At 47.1% G+C, this 27,238-nt stretch overlaps 2 protein-coding genes across 2 annotated transcripts; one reads left to right on the top strand and one right to left on the bottom strand.

Moving 5' to 3' along the window:
• The first annotated feature begins 468 nt into the window (after positions 1–468).
• GIMAP8 (GTPase, IMAP family member 8) lies at positions 469–14,789 on the top strand. Its single transcript, XM_081038378.1, has 6 exons — positions 469–647; positions 3,865–4,522; positions 7,920–7,965; positions 9,425–9,529; positions 10,333–10,962; positions 12,884–14,789. The coding sequence occupies exons 1-6, from the start codon at positions 583–585 to the stop codon at positions 13,546–13,548; spliced, it is 2,169 nt and encodes a 722-aa protein (XP_080894504.1). The 5' UTR covers positions 469–582; the 3' UTR covers positions 13,549–14,789.
• A 9,423-nt stretch (positions 14,790–24,212) lies between these two features.
• Positions 24,213–26,852, bottom strand: LOC308492743 (GTPase IMAP family member 1-like; the record flags this gene model as incomplete). Its single annotated transcript, XM_081038072.1, has 2 exons — positions 24,213–25,078; positions 26,810–26,852. 2 exons carry the CDS (start codon positions 26,850–26,852, stop codon positions 24,213–24,215), a joined length of 909 nt encoding a protein of 302 aa, XP_080894198.1.
• Positions 26,853–27,238: the final 386 nt, after the last annotated feature.

The raw sequence follows: 27,238 nt of genomic DNA on the forward strand, positions 1-27,238 counted from the left end.
GACAGAGGCCAGGGAGCTGTGGGAGAAGCAGTGTCTTCACATTTCTACCTCAGTCTTGGGAAACCATCTAGGGCACGCTGAGAGGCGGTGGTGGGGGCCAGCTGGCCTCGCTCAAAGCCCCTAAAGACATTTTATTTCTGTTCTCAGCACCAGGAAGCCACCTCCACAGCCTCCAGTGCCCTCCACACAATGATAGTTGTCTAGGGACCCTTCTCAAGCTTGGTGTGGGCTTGAGCCGCGGGACCCTCTCACTTCCCCTCCATCCTTTCAGTCGGCAACTGCACGAGGGGCCGCAGTGTGTGGTGAACCCCAAAGGTGGCCAGCACCCTGGAAGGTATGCATGGTCCGTTTCTAACCCCGACGGCCCCTGATGTTTCATCCTGTGGTCTGGCACCAATTCAACTTCCCCTATGCTTGCATTTGTGCCTCCTTTGGTTTGAAACCCTTTTCTAGAAACCTCTTCCTCTTCAGAAGCTCAGTGGGAAAGCTCCCGCCCCTGCTTTCCTAGCCTCCGCCCCTCCACCCTCTGTGGTATTCTGTCTGCCTGAGTGGAAAGAGCCGCTGCTTCCACCCAGTCGAGCAATGCAGCGGGCAGAACGTGGAGCTTCCGAAACTGTGACTTGCCAGGGGACCAGGCCGAGATACAGGTACGTGTGCGTGGCGTGTAGACACCAACTCCGAGAGGGGAGAGAAGCCACCCTGGGGCGTGATGCCAGGGCGTCTGGATGGCTCCTCCTGATCCAGCACCGGTCTCCCCAGCCCGGGAGGGCGTGGGGCACAGGGGCTCCCATCTTCCTAGGAGAGGCCCCAGAAGGGCAGAGATGGAGGCCTGGTGGGAGGGGGAGGGTAAAGGGGGGTAGCAGCCCTTCCCCCACAACACACACACACACACACACACACACACACACACACACACACACACGGTGAGGCTGGCAGTTTGGACCCTGATTTCCCACATTCACTTTTCAAATATTTCCCAACCTTTGCACAGTTAGAATTCCATTAACTGAGCATTGAAGTTAGGCCATGTTTGCCAGGAACAGTATTTCTGACTTTACACGGAAATCACCTGAGCTCTCAGCCATGAATTCTTTCACTTCTTCCTGCTGGGCTGGCATGGAGTCCTCCCCAGGTCAGGCGCTGGGGGCTTTCTGACCACCTTTTTCTGTGGGTGTGAACAGCCCCTGAAGTGGGAGGAACCCTCCACCACCAGAGGGTTTGCATGGATGCCTGAAGCCACTTTCCCTGGGGGCTGTATCCTGAGAAGAAGGTGGAGACTGCTTTAGAGTCTCAACTAGAGTTCTGGAGACAAAGCTTTCTTTTTTCCCTTCTCCAGTGTTCTGCTGGGGTCCCCAAAGTGGTCTGGGAGATGGTCAAGGGACATGTGGTTTGGTAAAGGAGAGAATGAGGGAGGGGAGAGTTTTGGTTCCCTTTTATTCTTGAAAATATTTTCTATGAGCTTGGAGAAAATGGTACAGGTTGGGCAACTGTATGTATATGTGGAGAGAGAGAATGAGAGAGAGAGACCCAATCTCTTTGGGAGGAGTCCAGCAAACGCTGATCGTTTAGTCACACTACGATGGGGAACCATGAAAAACAACCGTGCTTACTTGGGAAATAAATTTCTTTCTTCTTCAGACCTGCTGGAAGTCTCTGCTTGTTTACCTACTAGTGTTTTTTTTTTGTTTGTTTTTCTTTTTTTTTTTTAAATTTACAAAAATATACCACTTCATTGGCTTGGGATACAATATATAGTTACTTCTCTTTTATTATCCAAAGTGGCATCACTTCAGTCTCCCCTTGCACTTCTAAAAACTGTTTTCCTTCCTCTCTTCAGACCCCTTCCCCGATCACTCATTTAACACACTTTATTGAGCATATACTATATGCCAGACACAATATCAGGGCTTAGGGACACAGAACAAAACAGGCATGATCTCTGCTCTGAGGGAATTTTATGCTAAGGACAGTAGAGAGAAAATTTAAAAAGCAGACAATAAATAATATCGGATAGAAACAATGTTATGACGAAAATAAAGGAGAGTAAGGAGATGGGGAGTTAGGGTGAGGTTTTTCTTTTTTTTTAATGTAGCAGTGTGTCAGGTGAGGAGACGGGCTTAGAAGAGTCCCAACACTGATTGGCCTTAAGTTTCAAAGAAGTTTATTTTTCCCTGGAGCAACAGCTCGGAGGTGGGTGTTTTTAGGCTGAGGCAGGCTTTGCCTCTTGTGTCAGGCAGGAAAGATCCAGATGATTCCAGAGGAGAGCCCAGGCTTCAGTCTGCGGCCCTGATGAGCTGCTCACCTCAGCCCACTGCGTGTCCTTGCCAAATGGGTTGACATGCTAACTTTCCTACCTTCTCTGACTCCTGCTTGCAGTGCAGTGAGGTCCCTTCCCTTCAGCAAGGCCACTGACACTGTCTTCTTCAAAGGTGTGAACTGTGAAATAGCTACACACAAAGCGCTTTTCTCATGCTTCACTCTCTTCGGCTGCATTTCTTTGTTCTTCAAGTCAGTAACCATCTCCTGGGACATAAGCCAGCATTTATCGAATGCCTTCTCTATGTTGCAGGTACGGGGGCCGAACGAAACAGAACAAGTCTCCATTCTCTTGGAATTTACCTTTTAGTGGTGGGGAGACTACAAAGAAAATGATAAGCAAGTAAATGTACAGTGTGAAAGGTGGTAGCAGTGGGTGCTGGGGAGTAAAATAGAGCAGGGAGCAGGGGACGGGAGTGGGTGAGGCACCAGAAGACAGGTTGCTCTTAAATATAGGCTGTCTGAAGACCTCCTATGCCACACAGACAATATGGTAGAGAACTAAGGGAGGTGAATCTGCCTTACACAAGTCCAGGAGAAGATTGTTCTAGCTCAGATGAATAACCAGCACAAAGCCCCAAGATTGCATGTTTGGGGAACAGCAGGGAGGCTGACGTGACTAGGTCAGATAAAGCAAGGTGGGGGGGGGTGAGGTCAGAGAGGCAGCCAGGACCTGGATTGGGGAGGGTCTTGGAGCACTGGGTCACATGGACACCCCTAGTTGGAAGGAAGCTGGGAGAGGGTGTATTAGTTTCCTGTTGCTGCTGTAACAGAGTTCCACAAACTTAATGGCTAAAAACCCACGCGTTTCTTATTTTGCAGCTGTGGAGGTCAGAAGTCCTAAAATCAAGGTGTTGGGCAAACCTGTGGTCCTTCTGGGGACTATGGGAGAATCCGTGCCCTTGCCTTTTCCAGCTTCTAAAGTTCGCATGCATTCCCCTTGGCTTGTGGCCCTTCCTCCATCATCAAAGCCAGCAGGGTAGCATTTGCAAATCTCTCTCACTCTCTGAGCGCTGCTTCTGTTCTCATATCTCTTTTTTCTCGCTCTGACTTTCCTGCCTCCCTCTTCTAAGAACCTCTTAAAATGTGATTGCATTGGGCCCACCTGGATGACCCAAGATTCTCTGTCTCGAGATCCTAAGCTCAGCGGAAACGGAACGTAGTCCAAGATTTTACCATGTAACGTAGTCCAAGATTCTGGGGTTAGTACATGGACATCTGGGGGGCACATTATTCTCTCCTAGAGACTGTCTAGATTTCTCCCAGCACGTGTCGTGGGTGATGTGTACAGAGAGAACAGTTGTCAGTTTAGCCAATCCCCAGTGTTTGACATTTTACTGCCACGAGTTTATTTCACAAACAGGAGCGCAGAGAAGCTCCTGCTCTCTGGAGCAAGCATTTCTTGTTCCAGTCTGGTCTGAGTCTAGGCCTTGCGTAGCCTCAATCCTTGGGCAAAAACTTGAGTCAAAAAGAGAACTCACTTCCCGGCTGTTCCTCGGTTCACTCTGTGTGAGTTCAGTGCTGACATGTTGCTCTCTGTCCCAGCAGAACCAGCGGGAGCCTGTCTCAGGAGGATGTATCAGAGCAGGGCTGCTCCCCACGGGAACTTAGGCTTCTCCTCCTGGGGAAACAGCGGGCAGGAAAAAGTGCCACAGGAAACAGTCTTCTGGGCAAAGCCGTGTTCAAGTCCAATTTCAGTCAGCAGATGGTGACTAAAACGTGCCAGAAAGAGAGCGGGGATATGAAAGGGGCAAAGGTGGTAGTCATCGACACCCCTGACCTTTTCTCCTCAAATGCTTGTGCCGAAGACAAGGCACATAACATTAAAGCCTGCTTACAGCTCTCTGAGCCCAACCTCCACGCGCTGCTGCTGGTCATCCCCATTGGCCACTACACGGGAGAAGACAGGGAGACAGACAAGGGCATCCGGGAGGTGTTTGGAGCTAAAGCCCCAAGGCACACCATTCTAACCTTCACTCGGAAGGATGAGTTGGAGGAAGACTCGATGCAAGATTACATTGAAAACAACGAGTCTCTTAGAGAGTTGGTTCAAACCTATGAAGGCAAATACTGTGCTTTGGACAACAAGGCAGGTGAGGACCAGCGGCACGGCCAGGTGCAGGAGCTTCTCCACATGGTCAGGGAGTTGGTGAAGAAACAAGGACCATATTACACGAGCTCCAGAAATGAAGGCAATGGGTTCCAGGTGAGAGTTCTCGTGAGGGTCTCCAAGGATCTCTGTGTTGCTAGAGTGAGTGGGAAGCAGACGGGCACAAATAAGTGAAATGTCTCCCAGGCTTTGTTTTGAGTGGATATTGATTCATAATATGGAAAAAGGAGGTGCCTGAGGGGAGGTTACTTGGAATAGTACCCTTTGGACTTGATTGGTAAATTAATGGATACATTTAAATCCTTATCTAGCTTTACCCCTGGTCGTTTTGGACACACAAGTGACTCATTAGACCCTCTCTCCCCTTGATTTCAATAAAACTACGCTCTTCTTGTTTCTCCCCCTCTCTCTGGAGGTTGCTGAGTCCTCCTTTAATGACCTCTAAAGTTGGCATCTGCAGGCTTGGTTCTGGCCTCTCCTCAGCTTGCTACACTCTCTCCTCAGGTGAGCCCACATTTTTATGGCTTTGAGCTCCATCTACTGCTAACAGTTTCCAGATTAGTAGCTCTAGTCTAGGTCTCTTCTCTGAGTTCTGACTCCTTTACCTAACTGCTACTTGATTATCTCCACTTGGCTCTCTTATAGGACCCCAAACTTCACATGCCCACACTTCCGGTTTTCTCTCTTACATCTGTACGGCTTCTATTTTCCTCTCAGCTTGGTCAATGGTTGTGCTGCTCACCACACTCTTCATACCTAAACCCAGAGGTCAGCTTTGATACCACAGCTAGCTGGCCTCTACCATCCAAGAAATCCTCAAGTCTGTGCAATCGATGTACCTGGAACTTACCTACTTCTCTTCACCTCCGCTACCACTGTCTGTCCCACGGCAGCCTCTTCTGTTGCCTGTACTATTTTACAAATAATAGTAGCTGCTCACAGTGTCCCTCTCATTCATTCTTGTGCCTTATACCCCCATCCACGTCACACACAGCAGCCAGGGTGATTTTTTATTTAATTTTTAAACTTGAATGGAAGATGTATTCGTAACTAAGGAAGACACGAAAATGCAAGCCTTGGCCACTGTGGAGGTTACACTTCAATGGGAGTGACTTACGTGTAAATCACAAAGCAGTTGCTGGTTCAGTGTAAGTAAATAGATGTTGGTATAGAGAAGTCTGTAAATACAGGTGCCAGAGAACGTAAAGTAAGCAAAAGTTCACCACGAGGGCAACTTTGGGCAGAATCTTCTCAGAGCTGATGAGTAGGAAGCCCAGACAGGATGCTAGTGAGAGGGATTGTGGGAATGGAAGGGATCAGTGTTTACTGAGCACCTACTAAGTTCCAGGCACATACATGAACTCTACGCAGGAATGTTCTATAGATAAGGACACTGAGGCGCCAGAGAACTTACGTCCTGCTCTCATCTCTGATCTGCTAGGCCTGAGCGTGCACGCGCTCTCTCCTTTACGAACACCTGTCTTTCCATGAATGGCTGCATGGAACAATGGATGACAGCAGAGAGGAGAAGGGGCACAGAATGAGTTTTCTACAACATCACCTGAACGCAACACCCTCTTGTTTAAAATGCTTCAGTGACGTCCCACTGGTCTGCAGATCAAGTTCAGAATCCTTGAGCTGACCTGGTTCCTCCCACTCTGCTTTGCTGTCTACGTGCACATCTCACCGGCCTTCCCCTGGCCCCTTAAACTCACTTTCTCAGGGTGTCCTCCCTGATCGTCCCGTGGAACAGCTCCCACAGCGCCCCTGCCCTCACGGTGCTCTGCACACGGCTGTCATCATATCAAGTGATTCCTATGAGTATATTTGCAGTGGTTTCCTCCCAAAAATTCCATGAGGACAGAACTCAGATCTCTCTTGTTGACCCCAGTCTCTTAGTTTCATCTTCTGTGAAACAGAGATAATAATAATAATATATATCTCAGAGACTGTGGTGAGGATACAATGAAATGCTGACAAAGTTGTTTGCAAATACTTGAAAGTGGGTAAATGTTCAATAATTATTAGCTGCTATTATTATGAGCATCATTATTATAGAAATATATGAGGTCCAAGTAAATTATGCAGACATTAAGGACTTTCAACAATCCAGAGATTGGGCACGATTCCTAATTTTAGGACTTTACCATCCTGGAATAAAAATATTAGTATATATAAAGGTGTACGTACAAGGATATTTATCACTGCATATTTTGAAATAGTAAAGCTGGAAATAACCTGAAGGTCTATCAAGAAAGGAATGGTTGCATGAATTGTAAATGAGTGCATATACAACAAATTGCATTACAAAAAAAAAATAATAAAACTACATGTATTGGCTTTGTAGATATATGGAACATATTATTAAGCAGATTGCAGAACTGTAAGCCTAGTAAATCGCCCTATATGTTCATAAATGCTTGTATGCATTTGTATAAACATAGACGGCTATACATGAGTTAACAACCGTTACTTTTCTGCTGGATTGGAGGTGGAAAAATATTAATTTTTAGATCGTGCACATTTGTATTGTAACAATCTTTAGAATTTTAAAAAACACAAAAGCATTTGATCTTGGCTATATAAGGTGAAAGAAGTCTGATAATCAGAGCTGAGTGAGAGGACCCTGGGAAAGAGATGATTGGAGGTGCCAGTGGTTTGGGGGAACACCAGGTAACAAAGCAGAGAGAAACTTTCCTTGGCTGGCATGGAGATTTCACGAAGATAAGGTTAAAATAAAGTATAGGAAGCGTCTAAGAATAACACATTCACCAAGATTGCATATCATTGTTTTCACCTTCTCTTTTGATTCCATGACAATTTAAATTTTGGGGGCAAGTAGAAGGTTCACCAGACAGGTGAAGAGGACGTCAGTTATGTGGCTCTCCATTCTCTGTCATCTCCACTGGCCCACCTGGATGGGAAGGTTCCAAAATTTACTGGATTCATGTTAGAAGAAGCTTCATCTCTACACTGGGTGTGCAGTGAGGGAAGGAGTCATTGGAGATATGTGGGGAACCTCATTCCCAATGCCCCCCCTCCCCTTGTCCCTCAAATGCACATCAGGAATCACTGGGCCAATTTCTTCTTCCAAGAAGTCCAGAAGCTCTCCTTAAGTCTCTGGATTTTCTCCAGGAATAGCAGAGCCTCTGGAAGACTTTGGAAGAAATTACTGTTAGGAACTGTGGAGAAGTAATGTTAGCGCGAGCTGCAGAGAGCTTGGTTAGATGGCATCTGTGGGGCTCCTCTGAGTGAGAGCCAGACCTAGCTCACGTCTGGGGAAGGTGTTGCAGCAGCAGCAACATTGGGGTCTCAAGATTGACTGTCCTTATGGACAGGTCCGCACAGGCCAGCAAGGACCACAGCCATGGCCTTGATTTCAGCACATACTAATCACATTACTCTGAATTATATACTTGTGTCTCCATTTCTTTACTTTGTGAGAAGACGAGATTTTAGATCTGAGTGCATCATTTCCCGTTTTCTTTTCTAGGACACTATGAATGAAGCTACATCTCAGAAGGGGGACAATCCACTTGGTAAGATGATCTTTCCAAAATGTTAAGCTCATACCTTTTTGAATGCCTTTTGAATGCCTTGTGCCTCAAAGTGAAGTGGGAAAAATACCTGGATAAGTCAGAGCAAAACTGCACCCTGGAGACCTCGCTCAGATTGGTGCCTACAGCCTGTCTCCCAGGGCACTCCTAACACTTTTGAGTACATGTAGCACCAGCAAACGTCCTAGACATGGCGTGGCTGCCCCTGACCTCTGAGATGTTATGGAGCTGGGCTTGCCTCCCACGCTTCTCGCCTGACTCAGCCCCTTCCTCCTGGCTTAGGATCCAGCACTACCCAACTTTTGCTTCCTTCCTCCTGGGAGAGGACTAACTTGCAGAATTCAGTGATGGAGCTCAGTCTCCAGTGAGTGACTGTCATCAGTGAGACATCCTGCACTCTACACATGTCAGTACAGACAGATGTACCTCTGTCTACCTGTGTAGCAAATGCAGTTTGGTCCATAGGATGGACATACACAACTATTTCAAACATCCCTGTATTGATGGCCTTTCCAGTTATTTCTGGGCCAGGACTGTGCAAGAACTGAAGAGTCAGCAGTGAATAAGATAGACGATCTCTCTGTCCTCATGGAATTCCCCAAAATAACAATTAAAATGAAAATTTTAATAATAATAATTGCAGCTGACATCGTGTGCTGGAAAATTATGTATAATACATATCGATCCTTCAATCCTCATAGTATAATACATATAATCCTCATACCAACCCTATAAAGAAGATGTTACCATAATTATTCTCGTTTTACAGACAAGGCAACAGCCAGAAACCTGTGAACTCAGGAAGCAGTGAGGATTTAAAGTTCTGTCACTGCCCTTCAGACAAGACCCCCAGGGACATACCCGCGAGCGGACAAAATTGCATTTATTGACTTGTGGTCGCGAGGGCATAGCACCTCACAGGAAACCATGGGGTGTCTCAGAATGTGTTGCAAAGGACTTTTTATAGGGTGTGGGCTTGTGTGGTGATTTTGGGGAAAGTAGTAGCTTTCAGAGGCAACGTAATAGGGATGTGGTGTCACTAGGAATTGAGCTGCTTTCTCTTTCTTTCTTTTCTTTCTTTTTCTTTCTCTCTCTCTCTCTCTCTCTCTCTCTCTCTCTCTCTTTCTTTCTTGGTGAGTCATGATCTTATATTTTTACATATCAAAGGATGTTTTAACAACTTTAAGGATGCAGAAGGAATATGCCATTTTAGCATTTAGATAGTAAGAAAAATCTTATGTAATTAAAGACAATGCAAATTTTGACTCAAAATCTGATCTCATATTATATATTTTGACATAAAGCACACAGTGTCTACAATCAAGATTAACCTTATTGTTAGGAAGAAGAAAAAAATCAGAGAATCTCTGCAACAGGGTCAAGTGATAAGACTTTCAAATCAGCTGCTTTCTTTAAATGCCGTGTTCACTCTCCTTCCCAGACTTGCCCTGCAGACATGGAGCGATGGTTCATACTAATCGTGTCCTGGATGACGCAGAATCAGTGACCATCTCTGTAGCCGATGACGCTGCCATTTGGTCAGCATGTAGGTTTCGTGTTGCTCTTGGATCATGGGAGAAATGGTGGGAACAGGGCATGTGTGGAGAGACAGTTGTGTGTTGCAGGTTTTTACAGAAATTTATTGTGGTATAATTTACACAGAGTAAAATGCACAGAACTTAAGTATACAGCTCAATGACTTTTTACACATCTTACACATACGTGACCACCATCTAGATAAAGATATGCAATATTTCCATCACCTTAGAAGTTCTTCCTGGCCCTCCCCTAAGGGAACCACTCTCCAGCCTTCATCAACATAGAATAATTTTGTCTGTTCTTGAACTTCATAGAATGTATTCATGTAGCGTGTGGTTTTGGCTTCTTTTACTTGGTTTTGGAGATACATTCATGTTGCATATCAGTAGTTCATTCTGTTTTTTTTTTTTTAATTGCTGAGTTGAATTCAATTTTGTGAATATACTACTCTGAGTCCTTTTACATTCATATTCTCCTGGGTCCTGCCTCAGACTTCATGCCCCAGTACCTACCTTTGGTAGCAAAATAAGAGGTGCCCTAAGGACCACCAAGACCAGTGAAAGCCAAGTTTAACATTTGCACGTTCCTGGGAAATCTCAAGCCCTTTAGATATCTCTTAATTTTTTCATGGCCCCTTTCGTGGCTTTCACTTTGATGGGTAGCTTTTGACCAGAACGAAGAGTTCTACTGTTCCAAAGCATTCTTTCCATGCCTATGAAAATGGACAAGGATGAGAAATCATTAAATCTGTCTATGTCTCGGTGTTCAACTGCAAGAAGAGACTCGGAATCTGTCTTTTTCATCCCACAGGGCCAGGGGAGCAGCAGCTGCAGGCCGCAGGGTGTAAGCAGAACCCGAGAATGTCAGAACTGAGAGTCCTGCTTGTGGGGAAGCGGGGTGCCGGCAAGAGTACCATCGGAAACAGCCTTCTGGGGAAGCAAGTCTTTGACACCAGATTCAGTTCTGAAAAGTCAGTAACCCAGACGTTGAAGTCTGAGAGCAGAATCTGGAAAGAAAGGACACTTCGCATCATCGATAGTCCAGATTTGTCATATTTAAGGAACTATAAATCAGAGCTTTTGAATCACATGTCTCCAGGCCCTCATGCCTTCCTGCTGGTGACTCCGCTGGGCTCCTACTCTGAGCAAGATGAGCAGGTGCTTAACATCCTCCAGAACAGTTTTGGAGACAAATGCTTTGAGTTTATGATCATTCTCTTCACCAGGAAAGAAGATGTAGGGGATCAGGAAGTAGACAGTTGCTTAAAAACTAGGGATACAGCCGTCTCTGAGCTCATCAAGAAATGTCAAAGCCGATACAGTGTCTTCAACTACAGAGAAAAGGCAGAATACGGACACAAGGTGGATGAACTCCTACAAAAACTTGTGAGCATGGTGGGACAGAATGAATACAAGCCTTGCAGCTTTTCAAGAAAGAAAAGTAAGTGATTGTACAGAAAACATTTCGTATATGTTTTAAAAATGTAAATATAGGATGTACAAGAGCTTTTTTCTTCTGAAGGGCATAGAGGACAGAGCCTCTCTCTTGACTAATTCTTTTGTCTGTCTCCTTTCTTCTCCAATTCTACTAAAGTTATGTACCTTTCGGTGCACACTACGCCGATCTGGTCTTTAATTCTTTCATGACCCTTATGCCATCTCTCCAATTGGATGGAGAGTGTGTTGAGGGAAGTTGACCTTTTCCAATCTCTTGTTTTCCCCACAGTGTATCTGTTACCCAGGGCTCAGCACTCAGCAGCACCAGTCATGACTTAGCTATGGACCATTGGCTTTCTTTCTCTTTCTCTTAAGCCCAGCTCTCTCCTCCTTTGACATCTTTGTTCATTCTCTTGGTTCTTTTCTCTCTGTTAGTGAGGGGAAGCCATTTTGACAGCAAGGTCTGGGACCCTGAATGCTCATGATGGGTGGGCCCCACATGACACTAGATGGGTTTTATTAGCCCAGCCACACTACCTTATCTACTGCTACACGTTCTGTTGACCTGACCTGAGAGTCTTTCAGCCCAGCACAACTCGTCCCATTCTCTTCTGCTTCAAAATCCTCACGTGGGAGGAACATCAGACCCAAAGGAGCATATCTGTTTATTGAGCCCTTTCCTATTCCTTCTGGGGAGCCAGGTGCTGGGGAGCCTCTTAAAGACATGTGGGAAAGTCAGGAGAAGCTGTGTGGAGAAAGCCCAATTTGAAATGGGCTTTGGAGACTAGGTAGAGTTTGGATGGCTGGGCAGAAAGCTGGACGACATCCCAGACAGTCCACTAGTAATTTGAAGCCAGGACGTAGGACTAAGCATGCCACTTGTCAGGAACAAAAGGAAGTGATCTTGATGGAAATGGAGGGCTCATACCTCTAGATAAAGTTGGAATGGGAGGTTAGGCGAACATCCAGAGGTACTTGAGAACCACATCTCCTGAGGGTCTGAAGGCAGGGACTGAAATGCATGACAAATATGGGGGTGTCAGAAGATATTTTTTCATCCTGTAAGTAACAACTATGAGATTATGGGTTCAGAATAAGCAATTCAGTCATTTCCCCTGGAAAGGAGGGCACAGGGTCGGCTTTCCTCCCTCTTTGTTTTGAGGTGGACATTAGTAACTTGGGAAAGAATTCATAATTGAGGAAAACTGTGAAGAGATGCGAGTGGAAGAGAGAGATTATGGTACAAGTGCAAAGTCCTAAAGAAACCCTCAGTGACGCACATTATACGAGTCCAGTGCACCTGCAATTCCCTTTGTTGGAAAGCTGATTCTCTGCCATCGACACCACACAGAACAGTGGCACTGGCTAGTCATTATAACCACGAGAAAGACACAATTCAGTTTAACGTGGTTGTGATGAGAAATGACTTGTCGTGTGATCCATCTGAAGGAGCTGGTAATCCACTGATGATACATACATGTAGTTGCATTTTCATGGAAAGGAATTCCGTGGAATAATTTTTCAAATACATCAAAGAGGTTTTGCTACAGTCAGTATTCAGTGGCAGCAGGAAGACGCAGTCAGAGCAGGAACAGAAGACAAAGATGAGATGCGTAGACTGGACCCAGCTGAGTAGGTGAAGAGTAATAAATCACAAGGTACCAGGGTGTCAGAGAAGGTACCAGAAAAAGGGAGCAAATTCAGAGATAGGAATAGTGGCGTGTCAGGGGATGAGCAGTGGCCCAAGCCTGCTCCTGAGTTCTGTGTGACTAGAACGAACCACTCCTGTGCTTGGGGCTGCAGCTGGCAGGTGACAGGACGGTCTGGCTGCTCCCTGAGCGCCCATGGCTGTCATGTATGGCCTAACTGAAAGGTGTACCCAGATCAACCCGTAGTCATGAATCATTCCTGCTTCCTTCTGACAGATACCCTGACCCTGGTCCTCGTGGGGAGGAGCGGGACTGGGAAAAGTGCGACTGGGAACACCATCCTCGGGCGTTCCGAGTTCCTCTCTCAGCTCCAAGCACAGCCAATAACCAAGACGTGGCAGAAAAGCGTGAGGATGTGGGATGATCAGGCCGTTGTCGTTGTGGACACTCCTGCAGTCGGCCTGCTCGGTGCTGAAGGAGACCCATCCCAACTACAGGAGCTCAAAAGGTACTTGTCCAGTGGTGAAGGCAGCAACGCCATCTTTGTCCTCGTCCTCCAGCTGGGACGGTTCACTCAAGAGGACCAAATGGCGGTGGAGAGGCTACAGGAAATCTTCGGAAAAGTGGTTATGAAACACACAATCATACTGTTCACCCGGAAGGAAGACCTAGGGGACGGGACTCTTGCTAATTACATCGAAAACACAGATAACAAAGCTCTTAGGAAGCTAATGAAAAAGTGTGAGCAGCGAGTTTATGCTTTTAACAACAAAGAAACTAGCCAACCTAGGGAAAACCAGGTAGAAGGCCTTTTGAAAATGGCCAGCGATCTGATGAATAGACTTGGAGAGTCTAGATGTGTCCTTGCACAGGAGAATGGCAACAAAAAACGAATAGACATGCTAAAATCACACCTAAAGAATTTCAAAGATAAGTCATAGGCAGCTGGGATGTCAGGTTGGGGGTAGGCATGGTAGGACTGGTGGGATGGGAAGAGGGTTCAAGACTTAGGACTTGAGAAGCAAATACACCTCACCTTGTAATGCTTCTGCTCTTTGTAGTTAAAGAATTTGTCGGGCTGGGGCATGGAGTAGGGGATTATAAAGGAGAAAGAAGAAATAAGGGGGGGATGGTTTCAAAGATTAGGCTGATAATAGGGGTCAGAATCCAGTCGCAAGAATCACCTCACCTGTGTAGGCAGATTGGTACCAGGGCTGACACCCTAACTGAGGAGGAGCCAGCCTGTGGTCAGAATGCAGACAGTTATACCAGAACTAGGGCATCCAGGCTCGTGAGAGTGGGGTAACGTCCAGCCAAGGCCCAGGCATAAAAGAGAGAAGCTGGACTCCTGTGGGCCTCCCCACTGGCCCCCTGAGCTGCCCTTTCCTCACCTGGTGACCGTTCCTTCATGCCTTCTTCAAATCTGACTGCAAAGTGGGGTCCAGCCAACGCTTCTTTGTTGTGTCCAAGGAAATGAATATGGCTTGAATGAGGTTTCAGAAGATTTTATTGGTAATCATCACAGTAAAATAGACTAGAACAAAAATCAGAAGCAGAGTAGAATTGCCAAGATCAGACAACCTTGCAAAGTTCTAAAATTCTAAGTATAATTCTTGATTTCCTCTACAAAAAGTTATTGCAAACTCCTTTGCTTCTCTCTCTCTCTCTCTCTCTCCCCCCTGAGGGTTAGGAATTAGATTAAAACTCAGAGAATGCAAATAATAATGGTTTAAACACATCAGGAGCTTATAGTGTGTCCTGTCAAGACGTCTAGGAGAGGCCGTCTGAGGAATGTTCCAGCTTTGTTGTCCTGCAACCTCCACATGTCAGATAGCTTCTTGGTTCCAAGAGGGTGGCGTCCTACCTGTGACTGAGCAGATTACATTGAGAGCTGCCTGATGTGCGCATTCCATGAGATGAGAACTATGGAATCTTTGCCCAGTAGATGTAGGGCCCGATGATTTCAAGATGAACCACTTTATAGATGCTTCGAGAACAGGATCTATGTCATCTGCCTTTGTTTTTTTGAAAGTATCAGGGTACCTTCCAGATTAACCCGTTTGTGAGTGCATGGGCTGTCATCACTAATGCTTTTATACTATATAACCCTTACCACGACAAATTCTAGAAAACGTGTGTGCAAATATTCAGTTATGTGAAATAATAAAGATGAATTATACTATAGTTGACAGCCTCCTGATTTCTACTTTTCTGACTTGGGGAAGGGCCTGCCTCCTCGGAGAGGCAGTGGGATGTTTAGATACCTAGACTCAGCTGAGGTTTTTGCATGTTTGGTGCCTGAGGACCGTTAGACCAGGTGGCAGGCCCTTTCTTAGGCCTCCGCCAGCTCAGGAATCTCCCACCTTGGGCCTTTCACTATAACAAGGACAAATCAATGGAACCTAGGTTAGAACCAGGAACACGGGGGGGAAGAGGGTCTAGAAGGCATTTGTGCCTCTTCCCAGAGCTTTCCTTCGGTTTGAAGGCAGGAACAAACCCCAGGGTGCTACCCATGGTTGAGCAGGTGACATGGGGAGCTGAATGAGGTTGGATGTGTGGGCATCTTCTCCCAGGTAGGACCTAACATATACTCGTATCGCCACGTTATGACCATTCTTGAGTGGGGGAGGGCGGGGACAATACTGCTAAGTCAGTTCATCCTAGACACACTTGCTGACAAAGAGTAGGAGAGCAGGAGGTGTACTGGGGGTGGAGGACGGAGGAATGCCTGTTCAAAGACAAAAAGGAAGAAGCAGAACTGGGCAGAGAAAGCCCCCAGACCTCGCTGCAGATCTGACTTTGCAGAAGGAAAAAGGGGAGTGGACTGGGTTGGGTAATGAGAGCCTCAGATCTGACAAAGCCTGTGCCAACTCGGTAGGAGTTGGGCAAAGACTGCCCAATAGCCAAGTCCTGTGTTGGGCAGACACTGGCAACTCTGCTGAGCTCAGCCCTTGGCTGCAAACTGCCTGGGAAGAGCATGGCTTTGGCTCAAAAACTAAGGTGGTCCTGACAGTGGTGCAGCTGGAGGGGGTCAGCTAACTGCTAAGAATGCCAAATTTTTGTTTCTTCTTCTTTTTTGAATGCTGTATATTCGATTCCTAGAAAGACACAAACTACTGAAAGTGACCCAAGAAGATATAAAAGTCTGAAAATACCTACAAAAACAAAAAATATTAAATTAGGAACGTAAAAAACGACCCCCCAAAGAAAAGCCCAGGACCAGATGGCTTCACTGGTGAATTCTACTAAACATTTAAAGAAGAATTAACACCAATAATTTGCAAACACTTTCACAAAATAGGAGAGGAGAAAGTACTTTACAATTCATTCCGTGAGGTCAGTATTATCCAGACAAAGACATTACAAGAAAACTGCAGACCAATATCTTTTATGAATATAGGAATAAAATCCTCAACAAAATGGCAGCAAATGAAATACAGCAACTCATAAATAGATGTACCTACCATGAGATGTACGTACCATATATAAGTACATATATCTGGGATTCATCCCAGAAATGCAAGATTGGTTCAGCATACAAATATCAATCAATGTATTACAGCGTATTAATAGAATGAAAGACAAAAATCACGTCATCATCTCAAAAGGTGCAGAAAAATTGTTTGACAAAACCTAACCCCCACGTAGGCTAAAAACATTCACTAGACTAGGAAGAAATAGAATTATGATGTTCTTCAGCTTATTATCCTTTTATGCTTCTCAACTGTCCTCACACGTTCCAGACTCCTGGGTATTTTAAGCAAAGCTCTTCATATTGTATTGTCCATTTCAGTCTCCACTCATCTATCAGTATTCTTACTCAGGTAGTTACACCGAAGGGTCCTGCCTTTCTACCCACACCTGACAGTTCCCCCACCTCCACAGGCGTGCACACATGCTGTAGGTGATTATCCAATTCATCATATAGGTTTAAGGATTAATCTTTTTTAATTAAATTAAATTAATTATTTTTAAGAAGGGTGCAGCTCACAGTGGCCCATGCTGGGATCGAACCGGCATGTTGGTGTTGTCAGCACCACACTCTAACCAGTTGAGCTAACGGGCCACCCACGGATTAATCTTAAATCTCATGTTCTTAAGGAAAGTTTTCTGCTCCACCCAAGGCTGACTTAAGTCCTCTCCTATTTATTTGGCTCTATCACATTCCATGCATACCCATGTCAAGTACTTGTTATTTCTTGTCTATATTCCCAAGGATATTGTAAAATCCTTGGTGACAAAAGACTCTTGTTAAATTATATCCCAATATCTGATGTGTCCACGGCCCTCAATTTATAATTTGTCAGTCATATGTCAGTTGGGTGTCCCCTGCTCCTTGATGACTTGGTGAAACTTGGTCCAAACTATAATTTCGCAATGTGTAAGAGTTCAAAATCCTCCCCTCTATTTATAAGAGTTCCTTTTCCTTGTTCCTCAACCTTTTCTCTGTTCCCTCATTTCTGTGAAATTATGCACCGTTTCTATTTCAGCCTATGAGCCTGAAAGCCTAAAAGGCAGTGATTATACTGTTTTTAAGAAAATTGGTATTTACATACAATTATTCATATTCAGCTTTTTCTTTTTTTTCTTTAGTTTTAGAAATTTTACTGGAGATTCTGCAGAGTACAAGAGTTAGCACGCCGACTTCTCCCATTTTGATCACTCTCTTCTCTTTGTTCTCCCTTCTTTTTTTAAAAAATTAAGATGCTTTTTTTGTGTATATGAGATCCTGTCCCTTAGTGGATAATAAATAGTGACATCTCTCTTTTCGTCTGTCAAGCTTTGGTTAAAAAAACCCCAAAAAACAGAAACGAAAAACAACAAAATACCTATTGCCCCTCCTCCCCATATTATATTGAAAGGTAGGAAAAGTCAATTTAACAAACATTATAAAATTTCCCACATATTCAGAATGTTGGATAAATTATAGACGAACATCACGGGTGGACCAAAGAATGTTCAGGTACTCCAGCAGGTCTAATAAGAAGATATATTTGTACTTATTTTTGGTATCTAATTTTGTTTTTAAAAATCTTCTAGTTCCTGGAGAAGAGCTATCTCTTTCCGAATTTTATCCAACTGACTTTTTCTAGCTGTTTGCTGGTTGTTGCTTGTTATTTTAGTTGTTTGATTGCTTTCAGGTTTTTTTTTTTTTTTCAGGTTCTTGATTTTTCCCCCTCCACCTCACGATCTCATGATGTCTCCTGAGAAAAGGTGTTTTTAGTATGTTTCCTGTTTTTCAGCTTGTGGTCTCATTGTTCCTTTGTGTTCTAGGGGCTGTGTTTAGATTGGCTTATTATTTTGCTCTTGTGGTTTCATACTATTCTGGGGTGGCTTCTCACGCAGCTTGAGATCAGTGACTTGTTTGTTCCTTAGAGCTGAAGTTCTAAAGGTCATTCCAATACCAGCTCCTCTCTGGGTACTTTACTTAGAACTGCTTGATAAGTTACCGAGTTCACTGGAAATACTATGTCCAAAAATTTTGGCTAAGAAAGTGGCCATATTTATGCATTTGATGGCATGTTAATCTTGTGCAAGAAAAAACTAGTTGTCATGCAGGGTGTCAGGCAGGGTCTCTGGTCCCGCTCCCCACATAAGAACGCAGGACATGATGAGGCCAAAAAGGAACACCCACGGAGCCATAGATAAGGGAGTCATAGCATTATATTATCACTGGTGGCTGGGTTGGAGACACAGGAAGTAGGAGCCACACAATCCGAAATCCACACTCTACCTTTGCTAGCTCCCCCTATTTTCTGCTAGTGTAGTCATATTAGTGGCCAATGGCTCACTGGTTACAGCAGACGGTCAACTAGCCACAGCTGATGGCCATCCAGTCACAGTTGATGGTCATTTACTACCTGAGCCAGCACCTTTCTATGTGAGGCCGAGAGCCTGGAAACTGCATTCCTGGCTCTGTCCCACACAGACTTTCTGTTTCTTTATGATTCAGTCTTGGTTGTTTGTATGTTTCTAAGAATTTTATCCATTTCTCCTAGTTTATTCATTTGTTGGCATATAATTGTTCATAGTGGTCTCATGATCCTTTGTATTTCTGTGGTATCAATTGTAATGTCTCCTCTTTCATTTCTGATTTTATTTCTTTGAGTCTTCTCTCTCTGTTTTTAAAATTAGCCCAGCTAAAAATTTGTCAATTTTGTTTACATTTTTAAAAAATGTCTCTTACTTTTGTTGATCTTTTCCACTGTTTTTCTGGTCTCTAGTTCTGCTCTGAACTTTATTTCCTTCCTCTGTTAACTTTGGGCTTTCTTCTTTCATTCCTGGTTCTTTGAGATATAAAGTTGTTTGAGATCTTTCTATTTTTATTAATGGAGGCATTTATCCCTATAACCTTCCCTCTTAAAATTGCTTTTGCAGCATTCCATTTTTGCATATTGCATTCCCATTGTTTGTTTCAAAACATTTTTTTATTTCCCTTTTGACTTCTTCCTTGATCCATTGGTCATTCAGGAATGTATTGTTTAATTTCCATGTTTTTGTGAATTTTCCAGTTTTTTTCCTGTTACTAACTTCTCTAGTTTCACACTGTTGTGGTCAGAAGATACACTTGGTATTTTTTCAACATTTCAAAATTTGCTCAGACTTGTTTTATACATGTACACATACTGTTTCTAGACATTGAACAACAGGCTGTTCATGGGTCAGAAGTATGAAAACTGAAAGTGGATGACAATTGGGATCATCACAAAGAAATGAGAGACCAAAAAATATTAAATATCTGGAAAAATACAAAAGATTCTTTTTATCATTTAAAAATTTCTTCAAAAGACAATTGACCCTTGAAAGCAAAATAATAACAATATATTGTTGCCTTTATATTTTCTGTAAATGTAAAATGTGTAACTGCAATAAGGCAGAAGATGGGAGGGAGGAAGTAATAGTATAATGTGATAAAGGTCTTATAGCATATGTGAAGTGATATGATAATCACTGAAGGTAGAATATAAGTTGAAGGTGCATATTGTAAATTGTGGAGCAACCACTAAGAAAATAAAATAAGGAACAGCTAATGAAGCAATCATGGAAATAAAATGGAACTGAAAAAATTCACCAAAAAAAAAGCAGAAAAAAGGAAAAAGAGCAAATGGGACAAATAGAAACAAAGAGCAAGAAGATGAATTTAAACACAGCAATATCAATAATCATGTTAGCTATAAACTATCTAAATGCTCTGATTTTAGGACAGATTGGATTTAAAAATATCAAGACCTAACTGCATGCTGTCTAAAGGAAATTCCACTGTAAATGTAAAGACACAGACAGGATAAAGGAGGAGAATTGAAAAAGAGAAACCATGAAAAAGATATGCCATGCTGGATTAAGCACATGAGACCTGCGGTGGTTATATCAGAGTAGGGTTGAGAACAATACCATCTCCATCCACGCCCGGGCTAAAGGAACTTTCATAATGGTAAGTAGGTGAACTCATCCACAAGATAAAATAATACTGAATGTGCATGTGCCTCATAAGTCACTGAGCTTTAACGAAACAAAAGCACTTCAAGAAGTGAAAGCTGACACAAATGAATGGAGAAATAGGCAAATCCACATTTGTAGTTGGAGATTTCAACACTCCTTTCTCAATACCGTATATTATTTTCTCTTTTTCCTAAACTGAGCACAGACTAGGAAGGGAAGAGAAACTGTTTCATGATTCAGATTTTTCCCCATCACCCTCTGACTTATGACTTCATTTCCACAATTCACACAGTCTTATCTGAAGAGGATACTGGAGGAAATTTCAAGTCTCAGCATTTGGCACGGGTGTTCCTGTATTTGCAATGATTTGCACGCGATGGCCCATGGTTGTGGGCCTCTTGTTCCAATATGTACTCAGCTGGTGCAGATTTTTTTCCTCTTTTACGTGTCTCTTTAGTGACCTGAGGTCATCAATAACCCAGGAATCTCTAGCTGTGAAGGCCGCGGTGGAGGATACTGTAGGGAAGAGATCTGGAATTGCACAGCAGTGTCGGAGATGAGTTTGAGTTTGTGTGTGAGGGAGGTGTGGGGACAAAGCCCCAGAAAACTGTTTCCAGGCTCTCAGCCTCACATAGAAAGGTGCTGGCTCGGGTAGTAAATGGCCATCAACTGTGATCAGATGGCCAGCAGCTGTGGCTAGTTGGCCGTCAGCTGTAACCCGTAAGCCATTGGCCACTAATATAACGGCTGTGGCTACGCTAGCAGAAAAATGGGGGCTAGCAAGAAGATGGTGGCTGGCAAGCATGGACTGCTGTTGGGCAGATTATGTAGATCCTGCTTCCTGTGTCTCCAGCCCAGCCGCCAGCGAGAATATGTTGGTTTGACTCCCCTATCTATGGCTCTGTGGGTGTTCCTTTTTGGCCTCAACATATCCTGCGTTCTTATGGGGGGAGCGGGACCAGAGACCCCGCCGGACGCCCCGCATGACACATGGCGTAGTTGGCAGGATGACGGTGCCGGCCAAAGCTCTCCGAAGGGCAGTGGAGCAGTTTGTGCGTATGAAAGCTCAATCTGAGGAAGACCAGGAGGAGCAGCTGCTGGAGAGCTCGATCCCCGTGGAGGGGTGGGAAGATGTGGACGGTTCCTCAAGCAGCAGAGGCCTGAGAAAGCGGAGGTTGTTGCCGCCCTGTGGGCTGGGAACTGCTTGCTGACGCAGCCTGGATGCGGGACTTGTCCCAGGAGGAAACGCTTGCTGAGTCCTCCGTGGGAGATGAGGGTGAGGTCAGGGTCGTCCCTCACCCCCAGGACAGCCCTGGTGAATGACTATGGACTATGAGGAATTGCCTTCTATTTCTGATTTAATGGACGCTTGACTGTTTGGGAACATACCACCATGTAGTGGGACTGGCGGATGTTTGCTTTTGTGTCTTGACTGGCCGCCATTGAGAATATGTAAGCACCTTGATGTGAGCCGCTGTTGTTCCAGCCCAGTACCCCGAGAGGCCCAGAGAGAGAGTGGCAGTGCCCTGAGGCCCTGGCTGTGCCCGGGGAGACTGGTGGTACCCTAAGAAGGCCAGGATGTCTGGCTGTGCCCAGAAGTACTGGGGTGGTGCCCTGAGAAACACTGGCTGTGCTCAGAGAGACTGGCTGTGTCCAGGATATTGCATTCACCTCCAGGCTCCTCGCCCAGGGACCCTCGCGGAAGACACTTGTCGCGTAGATTGTGAGGCGAGACCCTGTAGGGGTGGAGTGTGGGGACAAAGCCCCAAAAAAGTTTCCAGGCTGTCAGCCTCACATAGAAAGGTGCTGGCTCGGGTAGTAAATGGCCATCAACTGTGGCTAGCTGGCCGTCAGCTGTAACCCGTAAGCCATTGGCCACTAATATAATGGCTGTGGCTACGCTAGCAGAAAAATGGGGGCTAGCAAGAAGATGGTGGCTGGCGAGCGCGGACTGCTGTTAGGACGGCAGGTTGCAGATTATGTAGATCCTGCTTCCTGTGTCTCCAGCCCAGCCGCCAGCGAGAATATGTTGGTTTGACTCCCCTATCTATGGCTCCGTGGGTGTTCCTTTTTGGCCTCACCATGTCCTGCGTTCTTATGGGGGGAGCAGGACCAGAGACCCCGCCGGACGCCCCGCACAACACATGGCGTAGTCGGCAGGATACGGTGCCGGCCAAAGCTTTCCGAAGGGCAGTGGAGCAGTTTGTGCGTATGAAAGCTCAGTCTGAGGAAGACCAGGAGGAGCAGCTGCCGGAGAGCTCGATCCCCGTGGAGGGGTGGAAAGATGTGGATGGTTCCCCAACCAGCAGAGGCCGGAGAAAGCCAAAGTTGTTGCTGCCCTGTGGGCTAAGAACTGCTTGCTGAGGCAGCCTGGAAGTAGGACTTTTAGTCCCAGGAGGAAACGCTTGCTGAGTCCTCCATGGGAGATGAGGGTGAGGTCAAGGTCATCCCTCACCCCCAGGACAGCCCTGGCGAATGACTATGGACTATGAGGAATTGCCTTCTATCCCTGATTTAATGGACGCTTAACTGTTTGGGAACATACCACCATGTAGTGGGACTGGCGGATGTTTGCTTTTGTGTCTTGACTGGCCGCCATTGATAATATGTAAGCACCTTGATGTGAGCCGCTGTTGTTCCAGCACAGTACCCTGAGAGGCCCAGAGAAAGAGAGGCAGTGCCCTGAGGCCCTGGCTGTGTTCAGGAAGTCTGGCGAGACCGTGTAGGGGTGGATGTGGGGACAAAGCCCCCAAAAACAGTTTCCAGGCTCTCAGCCTCACATAGAAAGGTGCTGGCTCGGGTAGTAAATGGCCATCAACTGTGATCAGATGGCCAGCAGCTGTGGCTAGTTGGCCGTCAGCTGTAACCCGTAAGCCATTGGCCACTAATATAACGGCTGTGGCTACACTAGCAGAAAAATGGGGGCTAGCAAGAAGATGGTGGCTGGCAAGCGTGGACTGCTGTTAGGCAGATTATGTAGATCCTGCTTCCTGTGTCTCCAGCCCAGCCGCCAGCGAGAATATGTTGGTATGACTCCCCTATCTATGGCTCCGTGGGTGTTCCTTTTTGGCCTCACCATGTCCTGCGTTCTTATGGGGGGAGCGGGACCAGAGACCCCGCCGGACGCCCCGCATGACAGGGCGTGTGCTGGGGACCGAGCAAGTGTGGGTGGACAGATAGGACTGACAACGCCGGCGAACCTGGCTCGTTTCACCTGACTCAGGGAGCTGACTCCCAGATCTACATGGGACGGAAGGGGTGACACCTTGCCCCACCACTGGATCACCAGTGCTCAGCCCACAAAGACTCGTTTATTTTGAGACTGAAGTAACAATTTCCAAACCTCTTAATTTTTGTGATTTATCTCTGACTTGTAAAGCATATCCTCACCCTGTGAATGTGTCAGCCAGTGAGAAAGCTCCTCTTTTGAAGGAAACTTTCTGCAGGGTCTCCGTGGCCCCTGGGGACCTGAGTCTCTGCTTATAGTTTCCTTGGACTTGTAGAAATGTCCGTATTCAAGCTGCTGGAGGGGTCTAAATGGGGATGCAGGGGGTGGTGTCCCCTGCTGGGACAGGTGGACTGTTCTTCAGAGTGTTCTCTTCTGATGAGCACCCTCCACTCCCCAAGTTTGTATGTGTGTGTCTGTCTGTATTTGATGTGTGGTTTTTGCAGATGGAATTAGGAATGACAGGCTCTGTTCAATGGGCATATAAGGCAGATGAACAAACATCTACAAATACTGATTTCCTTTAACAATATTTAACAGTGTGATTGCCCCATACATTTATTCATTTGATTCAAACTAAAGGGTATGGACTGAGGCTCTGTGTTGGCCTTCTCCCTTGGTCCCGTGGAGAAACCAGGGATGAGAGGACAAATGCTCATCTGCTCTTAGGAGACATGACAATTCAATGACAGGGATGGGCGGCCTGAGGTCAGTGGGAAACGGGCAGAAGCAACAACAGTTGTTTGGCTTCAGTAAGGGGAGAACTCAGGGAGGGCCAGGTCACAGGGCAACGTATTGGGGAGAGATGGGATCTCTCAGCACTCTGTCCTTGTTAGGTTATGTCCAGGTGAGAGAGGCAAGGAGAGCCTGGGGGCCAGGAAGCTCACACACCAGGGATGAATGCGCTTATGCGTTGATGGGTCAAAGTCCTGTTGGCTGTCACTCAGGACCTAACTCATCAATGGCCTTAGGCCACAGCCTGCAGAGCAGCAGGCAGAGCAGGACCGCAGCGCCCAGCAGCGCGGCCACGCGCCGCCGCCTGGCCGCCACCCACGCGCGCAGCCGGGAAAGCAGCCCCCGCCGCGCCCGGGCCCGCGCGCGGCCCGCCAGGCTCTCGGCCACGCGGCGCCGCCGCTCCTCCGGGCTGGCCCCGGCCAGCGCCTGCGCCAGGCCGTACACCTCGTTGCAGTAGGGGGCGCCCCCGTGGCGCCGCACCAGGGGCTCCACCAGCGCGCGCAGCTCGCGCACCTGGGCCTCCCGCGCCCCGCCCCCCGCGCGGTTGTCGAAGGCGCACACGCGGCCCCCGCACTCGGCCACGAGCGCCCGCAGCGCGCGGTTGTCGGTGTCGCGCACGAAGTCCCGCAGCGAGGCCCCCGCCAGGTCCTCCCTGCGCGTGAAGAGCACGACGGTGCGCGCCAGCACGGCGTCGCCGAACAGCTCCCTGAGCGCGCTCGCCGCCTGCAGGTCCTGCGCCGTGAAGCGGCCCAGCTGCGTCACCAGCAGCAGCGCGTGCGGCCCCGGCGCCGACAGCAGGTAGCAGCGGCTGCGCTCCTCGAAGCCCGGGTCCGTGATGGGCACCTGAGCGCTGAACAGGTCCGGGGTGTCGATGACATCCACGTGCCACGCGCCCCACCTGCAGCTCCCCACCTCGCAGGTGCTGGTCACCGAGGTAGCTCCCAGCCTGGAGAGGAAGCGCCTCTGGCCCAGGATGCTGTTCCCGGTGGCGCTCTTCCCGGCGCCTGTCCTCCCCGCCAGGATGAGCCGCAGCCTGGGCTCCCGCAGGTCCTGCGTGGCGTCCTCGGACCCTGGAGGACACGTGACTTGTCAGCTGCAAGCCTTAGAGCACCGCCGCCTGCTTCCCTGGGCCCCCCCGGAGCCCTCTGAACAAAGGAGCACAACAGGGCCTTCACCTGCGCCTTTCCACCCCACCCTCCCTGAGCTCATCTGGGCGGAGCTTCCTGCACTCCCGGCATCTTCCCCTTCTGTTTCTTTCCCTGTGGCGTCACCACGTGCACCTGTGGATGCTCAGCACCCGTGAGCGTTTCTCTAGAGGACGCCCCTTTGCACTTCCAGACTTGTCCTCACCAGACGTTATCCCTGCTCGGCCTTACCTTGCACAGCTGTCCCTACTTGGCGGCTTCAGGGGCCTCTGCCATACTTCTCCCGAGTCCATCCCAGGGAGGAAGGGCAGGAGGGGGCAGTAGGCGGGAGGTGAGGGGCTGTAAGGAGTCCCAGACACCTGGGTTTGTCTGGCAGCGGCGCCATCGCCAGCTGTGCAGCCATGGGGATTGCTTAATCTAAGTGTTAAACTGTAGTCACACAACAGCCTAGCCAACTGTCCCCCCCCCCGCCCCCCCTGTCTTTCCTTAAGGAAAGAAGAGTCTGTGAGACTGTGCCTGTCTGGGACTCTGTTCCATCCTTGTGTTTGCACCTTATGTCTCTCTATCTGGTCTCCAAAAGATGGTTTGCAGCCAAAGACGGGTAAGATATTTCACGGGAGATACAACCCAAGCCAGGTGGAACCAAGTGGAGATGCCTTAGGAAAATACGGGAAGGGGCCTTGGCTCCCCTCCCCCCTGCCTAGGAAAAGCCACTGCTGGCTCTGGCTTTTCTCTCGCACCTGTTTGTGAGCGGTCATGAGGACAGTAAAGATCAGTTCTCTCTACTTTTCTCAACAGAACTGTTACAATGTGAGAGACTTGACTCTGAGAGGGTATATACCTTAGGTAAGACATCATGGGACCTTGCGCTTCGGCTGTTTACAGACAAAGGGTGGTTGGAATGAACATTTTTCTGCTATGATGTATGAGTCTCACAGACCGTGTAAGAAACAGTGTTACTTGCATGAGTGTCAATAAAAACCTCCAGTCGGTCGATTAGGTGCTCCAGTCCTTTGAGACTGTGAGGCCCCCTGGCCTTCGGAGAGATTTAACTACATTAAGTCTCTGTTTCTTTCTTAGAAACTTAACCCAAAGCCTCCTCTTCTCATTTCCTCACTGCCTGTGTTGCGCGGGACGCGACATTAAACCTTTTTGAGAAAACGGGAATATTGATATAGAGTTGTCTCTCTCAGGGTTGTTGAGAGATTAGACAAGATCATCTCTTTCCTTCTCCCTCTCCCTCTCTCCCTCCGCCTCTCTTTCTTCCCTCTCCTCCCTCTTCAAATTGCTTCCTAGTCAGACACCTGTTTAACCCTCCATCCTGGTTCTCTAACATTCTACCTGGTCAATCATGCTCCCTCTAGTGCACGATCTGATACCCTCTACACCCTCTTCTGTGGACATGAGAATAGGTTTACTGTCCTCATTTTACCCTTTGGTAACAGAGGTGCAGGCTGGCCAAAGAAGTTAACATCTCACAGCTGGGCAGGGGCAGCAGCGATCCAGCAAAAATGCACATCTCGGGCTCTTGCTGTTTCTCCCCAGACACCTCAGAGACACCCTGGGGCTTGTCTGTTCAGTCCTGAGTCTGCCCGACCCCCTCATCCCCCAGAGTTCAACGTGGGGGCAAGTGTGCAGTGCGAGACATGTTCTTACCATAGGTACTTTCTTCATCTCTCGCCACCTTCCGTCCTCCCATGCTGACCTGAAAGAGTCCCAAACACAACTTGTTCATTTATTCATTCGTCCAATAGGTGTAACTACCTGCAATGTGTCAGGCAAAAGCCAAAGAGCTGCTGACAGACATGACAGTGACAACATCGTGGTTCCTGCTTGCCCTGGGACTCAGAGTTAAGGGAAGACATTGGAAGGGCCTGGGCTGGGGTTGGAATGATACAGTGAGCGCCTTCGGTGAGCTTGGTTTTGTCTGCTCAGGAGCCAGATGAGAGGGCAGACGGGAGACTGGAACGCTCACTACGTCGGTGAGTAAGCGTTGGATATTAATTGTTCCCAGGTAATTTTATGTCGGTGACAAAAGCTGTAGATATTACGTTTTCCCGGGAGATTGAGAAGCCAGGGAGACTT

This window comes from Rhinolophus hipposideros, assembly GCF_964194185.1.
Source record: "Rhinolophus hipposideros genome assembly, chromosome: 25".
NCBI classification, from domain to species: domain Eukaryota; kingdom Metazoa; phylum Chordata; class Mammalia; order Chiroptera; family Rhinolophidae; genus Rhinolophus; species Rhinolophus hipposideros.